The sequence below is a fragment of the Argopecten irradians genome, chromosome 12 (assembly GCF_041381155.1).
Source record: "Argopecten irradians isolate NY chromosome 12, Ai_NY, whole genome shotgun sequence".
Lineage (NCBI taxonomy): Eukaryota > Metazoa > Mollusca > Bivalvia > Pectinida > Pectinidae > Argopecten > Argopecten irradians.
The window spans coordinates 3,418,976-3,428,596 of NC_091145.1; the positions used below are offsets into that span (position 1 = coordinate 3,418,976).

At 37.3% G+C, this 9,621-nt stretch overlaps 2 protein-coding genes across 2 annotated transcripts in view; one reads left to right on the top strand and one right to left on the bottom strand.

The window, feature by feature from the left end:
• The window catches only part of LOC138304719 (dynein axonemal heavy chain 12-like), a 46,960-nt gene extending 46,502 nt beyond the window's left edge, over positions 1-458 (bottom strand). The window contains exon 1 of the mRNA XM_069244960.1: positions 283-458. The gene's annotated coding sequence lies outside the window, so the exon portion shown is untranslated. The remainder of the gene's footprint in view (positions 1-282) is intronic.
• Positions 459-464: 6 nt separating this feature from the next.
• Positions 465-8,649, top strand: LOC138304721 (IQ motif and ubiquitin-like domain-containing protein). The gene is made up of 12 exons (XM_069244964.1): positions 465-607; positions 1,642-1,779; positions 1,967-2,527; positions 2,796-2,930; positions 3,263-3,430; positions 3,850-4,181; positions 4,458-4,844; positions 5,325-5,495; positions 5,968-6,144; positions 6,504-6,752; positions 7,190-7,375; positions 7,911-8,649. The coding sequence occupies exons 2-12, from the start codon at positions 1,650-1,652 to the stop codon at positions 8,094-8,096; spliced, it is 2,682 nt and encodes an 893-aa protein (XP_069101065.1). The 5' UTR covers positions 465-607; positions 1,642-1,649; the 3' UTR covers positions 8,097-8,649.
• Positions 8,650-9,621: the final 972 nt, after the last annotated feature.

A 9,621-nucleotide genomic window follows, 5' to 3' on the forward strand; every position in this document is an offset into this window, starting at 1 on the left:
CGTTAAGTTTTAAACCACTCGTCTTGTGTTTCAATCATTGCACTTCGCTATGTAACAGGCCAATTGACATCTACTTCAGTGGATATTTCTTCAGGGGTTTAATTCTTATACCATTTGAATATTCATAATTTACACTTATCAACAGAAGATTGTCTTATAACATCGATATCTACATCAAACGAGTTTTTTTAAAAATAACTTAAGTCCAGTCCAGTTTCCCGGTCAGCCATTTGTAAACTATGCAGGTGTTAGCAAGACAGCAAAACAATGCTTTAAACTCACCTTTCCGATTCAGTACATCGATCCTTTTTTCCTTTTTTGTAACACGTTAACATCTGCTTTACAGCTACATATTTCCTATTTTCTACACCTTATACGTTTCATATAAATATATTACTTTGCATCAGTCGTAGCCTGTTGTTATGGACTCGGAGGTCCAGACTGCAGTGTAGGTTGAAACAAGAATGCTACGTCGACGTTGATTGGTTAAAATGTTTCTATCGGCCAATCGAAACTCTTGTTATAGCACGGAGTTCGGTATAGCATGGTTACCTAGACGCCATGAAAACAACCTAAATGGCGGACGTCTTGTGAAGTAAACGATAATGTAAGTATATTAAAAATACAGTATTTGTACAAAAATATCAATCCTCACTATTGCATGTTTCTGACATACATTAATGATGTTGTATATGAGTTTGATCGACTATGATGAGAGCATCAAAAGCCATGAAATGCCATTAATAAGGATGTGTACACAGCCGTTTCATCAGTCCCTGCATCTGACATTTTGGAGTTTCGATGTTAAATTGGCCAGTGCTATGATTTTACATAATCCTGACGATTACATTATTTGCAGTATCGATCAAATGTTATGTTAATGGGAGTGGACGCAATAAAGTATGGTGTACATGATTACCAATCTTTTGATATTCGTTTTCATTGTATGTCAGCTTATCTATGTTACATTATGTTGTATATCTGCTGCTGGACCACTTGGTCCTCTAAAGGCAGCTTGTTACTATATAATGTCGGAGGATTGCATGTGTACTGCCCATGCAATGGGTTTCGAACACTGGACACCCGTACATTAAAGTACAGTAGGCCTACAGTTGTGCGAGATCATCGAGTTATCAAAACTTTATTAGGCCTACTTTGTAAAAACATGCACTGCCTGACTGGGGTTTGAACCTGAGACCCTCTCTTTACTTAGTTTGATGCTCTACTGATTGTCAGTTAATTGCGAAGTTCAGAAATCCTAAAATAATGTGGATAAAGTCCCAGCTTCTGGTGACTGTGACATGATTTAATTTGACGTGATTTTGGTGATATGGGACTATTCCATGGTTAATCGTACTTTACCTATGTCGTTTTGGAATCCAGTAAACCCCATAGCGACCTGATCCAGAACCATTCCAATGTTTCCTACGTTTTTCAACCAAATACTTGACAGAGTGGGGATGCACGGACTGACTAGGGTTCAAACTCAGGACCATCCAAACACTACGGTATATATATAGCTTGATGCTCTACTGATTGAGCTATACCTGGTCACCATAAATCAACCCAATTCAGAACCGCTTGGCAGAGCAGATGGCTGGAATTTATCCTATATATATATGTACACGTTATGTTTTATAGACCAAGTCATGGCAGACCAAGAGGCTGCTCCTGCCCCCACAGAAAACCCAGAGGAGGGTGGGGCGCCAGCTGAACCAACACAGGAACAAAGCCAGTCAGAAGCCCCTCCTACTGACGCACCTCCAGCCGAGACACAATGTGAGTACGATGTAAACAAGGGGAAAAGGCAAACACATTCAAAAAGTACATACATGTATACATTACATTACTTTTATCAAAATGTAAAATTATATAATCATTATATGAATTGAAGATAAGAAATTAGGTTTTAAGTGAACTAAAATATAAAAACATTTTTATTTCATCACCATTACATATATTTCAGCTGAAGAAAAACCTACAGAACAAACAACAGAACAGGTAGCAGGAGAGACAGTCGCCCCTACAGAGCCTCAAACAGAAAACAACAATGCAGACAATCCAACAACAGAAGGAGAGCAAAAAGAAGGTGAGGCTCCAGTAGAGGGGGCTGCTACTCAGGAACAAATGGAAGGTGGTGAGGCTCCAGTCGAGGGAGAAGCACCAACTCAACAGGAGACAACTGTAGAAGAATCTGCACCAGAGCCTCCCACCCAGACAGAGGAAGCAGCGGCAGCAGAACAGGAAGTGCCACCTGTAGAACAGGCAGCAGCTCCTGTCGAACAGGAAGCGGCTCCAGTTGAACAGGAAGCAGCCCCTGTCAAACAAGAAGCGGTGCCCACCCAACAGGAAGAGGCACCTGTCTCCACTCAGCAAGAACAGGAAGCACCTGTGGAACAGATGAATGCCTCAAGTCAGAAAGATGATCCTAATTCTCCGCGACCGGAACCACAAGCGGCACCACAACAACCAGCTCAGGAAACAGCCCCTCTTAGGACTACTGCCAACTTACAAGCTACAGCAACAGGTAAATACTGATTGAAAATTTTGCTGTATTGTTAATCTTTGCAATTACTATATTACTCATTTGAATTTAAGCTAAAACTCTTAAGTCAATTTTATACTCTTGTTTCTATCATATACATGTATATTCATAGACTTTTAGTGTAAGTATCATGGGCCAAAATTAAGCAGAAATTTATGTTTCTAATATTTCTTCTTAGTCATCTGTATTTTATGCCAACATATCTCTGTGAGATCTCAGAGTAATAATTAAGTCTCATTTTTGTTTTTAGTGAAGTTTGTTTTGATGCCGAGTGGCCAAGTTGTGACTCTTGCCTGTACTCTTGGACAGACACTCGCCCAACTCAAAGCTCACTTTGCTGCGGAACTGAAAATGCCTGTCAACCTCATCATGCTCATGTTTGCAGGTAAAAGAAATACAAAACAAACAAATATCATTCTAATCAAAATTTCCTACTTGACACACATACTGTTTAGTTTTGGGTGGAGATTGCCATTTTTCACATGTTTAATGAAATTATGAATGTGTAAAATTTTGTATTTGTTAATTTGTTCAAGCTAGATTGCTAATGGATAGATTCATTGAGATTTATACTGAAAGCAAAATAAATGAGAATTTACATGCCACAAATAATTTGTTTATTTACATAATAATTTTCATAATATTTCTGAAAATATTGCATAATGATGAATATATGAGAACAAACTACAAAGATTAAAGGATGAATTTTTGTTGTAGGTAACAATATGGAGGAAACTAAAACTTTGGCAGACTTGGGGGTGGGGCCTAACGGTACCATACAGCTGGAGATGCAGTCTTCTGATCCAGTAAATACGCCCATCAAGTCATATCGTCCTCGTCAGGAGTATCACATGCCTGATGTCATCACAGTTCGTGTACAGACAGGTACAAACTAGTTTACCAAAATCGTGTTTGTTTGAACCAGCAGAAATCTACTCAATTAGTTAAGCCCCCCAATTCTATTTTTTATCTGAAGCTTAAAATTCCTAATTTTAAGGAAATTAATTCAGATTGAAGAAATAAATCATTAACCCTTTGACCCCTATAACTTCATAATGGACTGTGCCAGGCTTTGAATTGGAAGAGTTTAAATGTGACATTAGGGTGAATTGATCAGTCACTCACCGACTTTGAGTTCTGAAAAAACATCTGTAATAGATTTATATTATCGATTGGTATGATGATAATCATAATAATAATAATGATAATATTCGTTATAATATCTATATGATACCGTAAAATTACAAAGCTGAAACTGAACAGAATTTCTCCGCATTTCTAATGCTGCATGTCTCCTGTTTCAGATGATGAAACATCAAAAGACGTTGTAGTTGAGATTGAGAGAACCACAAGAAAGAAGCCATATTTAGGTGGGTATAGACACAAAAAGACGGGAGTGGAGTTCCACCATGCATCAGCACAAACCGTGAGAAAACAGCCACCACCATCCAACTTACTCAAGTACTGTCGAGATACCCAGACGGTGGAGCAACGGCACCACTTACAACAGACAAACAACGACACGTCCACGCAGATGACCAAGATTGGCGTCTACGTAGCAAACCTCTCGGATAAGTTGGTCAAACCTGGGAAGTATATCACGGCAGATGATCATCTCGACATGATGCTTCAACAGGTATTGTTTCCACATATCTTAAGATTTTGTTATAAAAGACAATCTATTAAAACAGTTTAGGTTTCGAGTTCAATTAATTCCTGTGTGAGTGGGTTCATATTTTTTCTCTGAGCAACTTTCCTCAACCTCCTTTCATGAGTCTATCTGAAAATAAGATTACTTTATATAATTTTTTTTGTGTATTTGAGGAGAAACAATAAAGCAAAGATCATAATTACAATTTTTATTTAATTTATTAAATTCACTGCTAATAATTGGTATTATGTTTTTCTCAAGGTGATTATCATACAAAAATACTACCGTCGCTGGCTAGCCAAAAGATACGTCCAGAGACTAAAGATGGACAAACAACAGAGGATGGAATGGGAAAGACAGGAAGAAATTAGAAAACGGAAGGAGAAAGAAGAAAGAATCAAGAGAGAATTTGAAAGGAGGATGAATCCAAAGACAAAGGAGGATTTCGACTTATTGTATCATGCTCTAGAAAAATGGCGCCAAGAAGAGTTGGAACGAATTAATCATACGATGGATGATGCTGAGAGAAAGGCAGCTCTTTGCATGTTGTTGGACCAGGAAACACAGCTCATATCAGCCATTGGTAGACATAAAATTGAGGCAGATGGTGAAAACAAAGAAAAAAGAATACAACAATTTCTCAAAAAGGTGAGGAATTTCTAACAAACCTTTAATTTTTCCCATATTAGATTTTGTAGAAACAGTACATGGAAGACTTCATTTTTTATTGGCTAAGCAAAACCTTCAGTCTAACATTAGGTACTTCATGATCCTGACTCAAGAATCATGAAATAATTTCAGACTGATTTTTTGGCTTATAGCCAATCAAAAATAAAGTAACTTTTTTATAATGTCTCATGTGATTGACTAAGTCAAAATGTAAAGTTGTTTCATGATCCAGAGGCCTTGGAGCTTAGTGAGTTAAGATTTAGTTGAAGTAGAACTTAATCATTTTATTAGTATATTTAACAGAAAGTGGTGACTAATAAGAATTTCTTATATATTAATAACAAAAGTACATCGTTTTCAAACTACATAACACTGACTGTTGAACTACAAGTATTCAAAATTTTTAACAAATTAATAAGAAAATTTTTCTGAATTCAAAATTTCTATTTTTCTTCCTAGGCTGCTGCTCCAAAGAAATGGAAGGGATTTGACGGTAAAGTTACTGAAATGGACACACCCTACACAATCAGGGCTAAGGAGTTACAGGATATTTATAACAGTATCAACATGAAATACTTAACACAGGACGAGCGCCTTGATGTTTTACTTACTCTAAAACACACTGTCAAGGTAAGAATACTATTGTAATGTAAAGTTATTCCTGAAATCTGCCAACCAACCCAATAAATCTGTTAATTGTCCGAGTAATGTGATCATGTTCTTCGTAGTATTAGGCAGTACACGTTTCAGCGAGATCCACTATAAAGAGAGTCTCTCTGTCAGAAGGAGACTCTCTCCTTTGGCCATGTTTGGCGAACAAAATTGATGAAAACATGAAAATTGAAATTTGATCAGCAAAATAAATCACAGAAAATCAAAAGTGTATACTGAAATCGGAACACTTTTTCTTGTCTACTTTGTAAACTGTTCTGGATAAACAAGTAATGTACCGGTAATTGAGTGTATACAGTCAGATCTAAAATATCTTTGGTAAATATTTCAATAATTTAGTGCAAATTCTATTTTTATTATAAGTTTACTGGTGTGCGACATCTTTTTAGAGATATTAACAGATTACTGACATTCACTGTTTGATTTACAGGAACACGACTGTAAATTAACACAGGAAGTGATTGAGCTTATCGACCGTGAAGCTGATCTTCTAATGAGAGGAGTCAAGGAGTCCAATTTGGACGGTCTGCGTAAACGCATCTCAACGTTGTTCCTCCAGTATATCAAAACTCCAACATTTAATCCTGAGGCGGCCAAATTACTTAAGGTGGGTACCTAACTACATAAAAAGATTTTGAGTTATGGAGAGTTATCTATACTCTTGAGAGAAAACACATTGACTGATGTGTCTTTGGTATGAGAGTATTAACTCATTCACCCCTGAAGACACACTTGGACTCTTCTATTTCAAAACCTGGGACAGCCCATTATAAAATTTCAGGGGTGATTGGGTTATTAATTTTGTTAAGAATTTATAGCAAAATTTGATCACAAAATAAACATTCAATATTTACTTATGCTGAAACATAATAACATATTTATTGAAAAAGCTCAAAATGGATTTCGTTGAGTCAGAATTTGAAAATTGCGCCATTTTGCTGACCTTGACCTTTTCCGAATTTCAAGGTGCCACAAGATCCATCTAGCCTGCGGAAGAACATCTATTTCTGTCCAAGTTGTAACCAGTATCTCCCATCCACAGACTTTGCTTTGTCATCTAATTCACGTACAGTGGGCAAATGTCGCAAGTGTGCTAAGATTGACAATGACGCGCGAACACGCCAGGATATCAGCACCTACCAGTACATGCTCAAGGTACTCAGGAAAACGGAGGAAATGTATGGAGACGACTCCAAGATTGCCTTCCTTCTGCAGGTACGTAGACAGTCCAAATGCTTGGCACTCGGAAACAAAGTGCCTACTGGTATAGGTGATTTTTTGCAAGGTTGCATGACAGTGCTATGTTCAAGGAAACTTGATCCATAAAATGTTGAGAAATAAATTTTTCGAATTATATAAACCCTTGTATCATAATCCTGAAATTTCAAACACTTTAAGAATTTAATTTTCTTATATTTTTGGTCATATATATTGATTATACATCTTGAAATCCTGCTGAACCATATTCTAAAACTCACACCATTTCATGTGTTTCCTCACAATCACAATACCCATTACATGTAAATTGTCAAATCTGAAAATATCATGCAAGCTGCCTATAAAACTACTATGAAAGTATGTATGGTAAAAACTTCTGTCACATCAAATTGATGAACATTACAGAATACATTTTTAATATTTTGTTTTTCTAGGAACAAGATTTGCGATACCTCGTGGAGAAGATCTGGAACAGTCAGAGCATACTAAGTGCCTGGGAGGATCTTTACGATCTCGTTCTGGTCCGATGGGACAAACATCAGGAGTGGTCTCCCTGGAACTGCATACTACTGACCAAGGACGAGTCATCTGCTCACGATAAATTAGTTAACTTAGAAGAGGTATGTTTGTCTTTATCAAACCGTGGCATGTTCTTAATTGACGGATTGCCAGCTGTCAATCAAACCGCATGTGACTTTGCATTTTGTTGTGTGTATGCTACGATGTTTACTCCGACATTGAATAGGTACATATGCTTTTGCCAGCACGAGGCGTGGCTATATTACACCTGGCAATCGGTCAATTTATTAAGGAGATGCACGTCACCAATTTGTCAATTTTGCTATTATTTATGTATGTTAATGAAAGAACAGTTAATTAAGCAATAAGCTATCTTCCTATGGAGTCGATGGTCTATATATATATATGCCAGAGTTTTGCGAACAATCTTCATAATAATGCGAGCTAGCAACACTGAGACCTAACATTTTCGAACTACACATTTACTTTAAGTACAGGAAGTATACTGCAAGTTTTTACATATCTTCACTAATTCAATTGCTGTTATTTGAACTTTTACTAAAAGGAGATGTTTATTCTATTACATAACATTTATGTTAGAAAACTCACATTTCATGCAATATTTTGTCTTTGTAGGGTTATGGCTCTGTCTTCATCCACAAAGTTCAACAGAAGCACACTTTGGCTAGGAACTATTTCTCCAGACTTCCCGGAATGGCTGAACACATCCGAATCCGTGCTAATGAGCGGTCAATGCCTTCAGGTCCCACGATAGCTGGCCAGCAAGTTCCAGTGCAACAAAGAGCACAACAAGTGAACTAAATACATTAGGATACACAATTTTCTATAAAATTCATTTTGGAAAATTTTCTTAATCATGTGTAAGTGTTCGGAAAAAATTTAAATGGATTTGAGGAAATTACAAAAATGCAATTTTAAAAAAATAAATAGAATTACATATGTGTGTATTGCATGTATCTTATGATAAACCTCACATATCCTTGGCAACAATGAAGTAGGAAAGAAATGCCAGGTGTGCAAATGAAGCAAGCCTATCCAAGTAAATACATGTACTGTGTACAACTGAAATTAAAGTTTGAGAAAGTACAAATAACTTTTTGACACGTAAGCTATTTTCATCCTGTAAAGAAATGCTACAAAATGTGTTATAAATGGAAGTTTCAGACAGCCTGAACTGTGGACATGTAATAGACAGTCTGAAATATTGACATGTCATAGACAGTCTAAACTGAAAGTCCTTATGAATGTCTGTGATATGAATTTTGAATGTACATATTTTTAGCTGTAAATTGTATATGTATAATGTATTTAATGTCCTTGAGAAGATAATGATAATAATAAATTTAAAATACAATACTATTTCTTTTGTTCGTCTCCTCGACACACCAGTCTGTTGTCTCGTCTAGATATTCGGCCTTATAATTAATGTTGGGTGTCTTCTTGCAGTACATCCTCCAATAACCTGATTGGGTCTTCTGGCTAGGCACTTGTCCTTATATGGCTATTTATATCCCCATGGTGACAACTGTCCTCATATGACCGTCACCATGACTGTTGGCGTATCCTTAGGTATGTCCTGATATGACCTTGACTGTGTTTGTCCTGATATGACCTTGACACCTATCCTCTAATGACCTTGACTGTTCTTGTCCAGATCAGACGTTGACTGCCTCCTAGACACGTCCTCATATGACCTTGACACCTATCCTCTTATGACCTTGACTGTTATTGTCCAGATCAGATGTTGACTGCCTCCTAGACACATCCTCATATGACCTTGACACCTATCCTCTTATGACCTTGACTGTTATTGTCCAGATCAGACGTTGACTGCCTCCTAGACACATCCTCATATGACCTTGACACCTATCCTCTTATGACCTTGACTGTTCTTGTCCAGATCAGACGTTGACTGCCTCCTAGACACACATCCTCATATGACCTTGACACCTATCCTCTTATGACCTTGACTGTTCTTGTCCAGATTCCAGATAAGACGTTGACTTCCTCCTAGACATGTCCTCATATGACCTTGACACCTATCCTCTTTTAACCTTGACTGTTCTTGTCCAGATTCCAGATAAGACGTTGATGCCTTCTAGACACACATCCTCATATGACCTTGACCACAGGGAACTGACACAATATAAGAAGGTGTGTGTAATTTAAATTACCATAATGACCTCATAGCCATCAGCGTCCCCTACACATCCTTCCTCATACGACAATGAATGGCCTAAACTGTTGATATCACCATCTCATATTATGGTAATTAAGACACCCCTGGTATATTGGGTCGACCCTGTGACCTTTGACATCTGTCCTC

Coding starts and splice junctions, on each gene's coding strand:
- LOC138304721 (XM_069244964.1), top strand. CDS start 1,650: ATGGCAGACCAAGAGGCTGCTCCTGCCCCCACAGAAAACCCAGAGGAG. Junction 2,528..2,795: donor CTTACAAGCTACAGCAACAG/GTAAATACTGAT, acceptor TTTTGTTTTTAG/TGAAGTTTGTTTTGATGCCG. Junction 6,145..6,503: donor AGGCGGCCAAATTACTTAAG/GTGGGTACCTAA, acceptor CCGAATTTCAAG/GTGCCACAAGATCCATCTAG.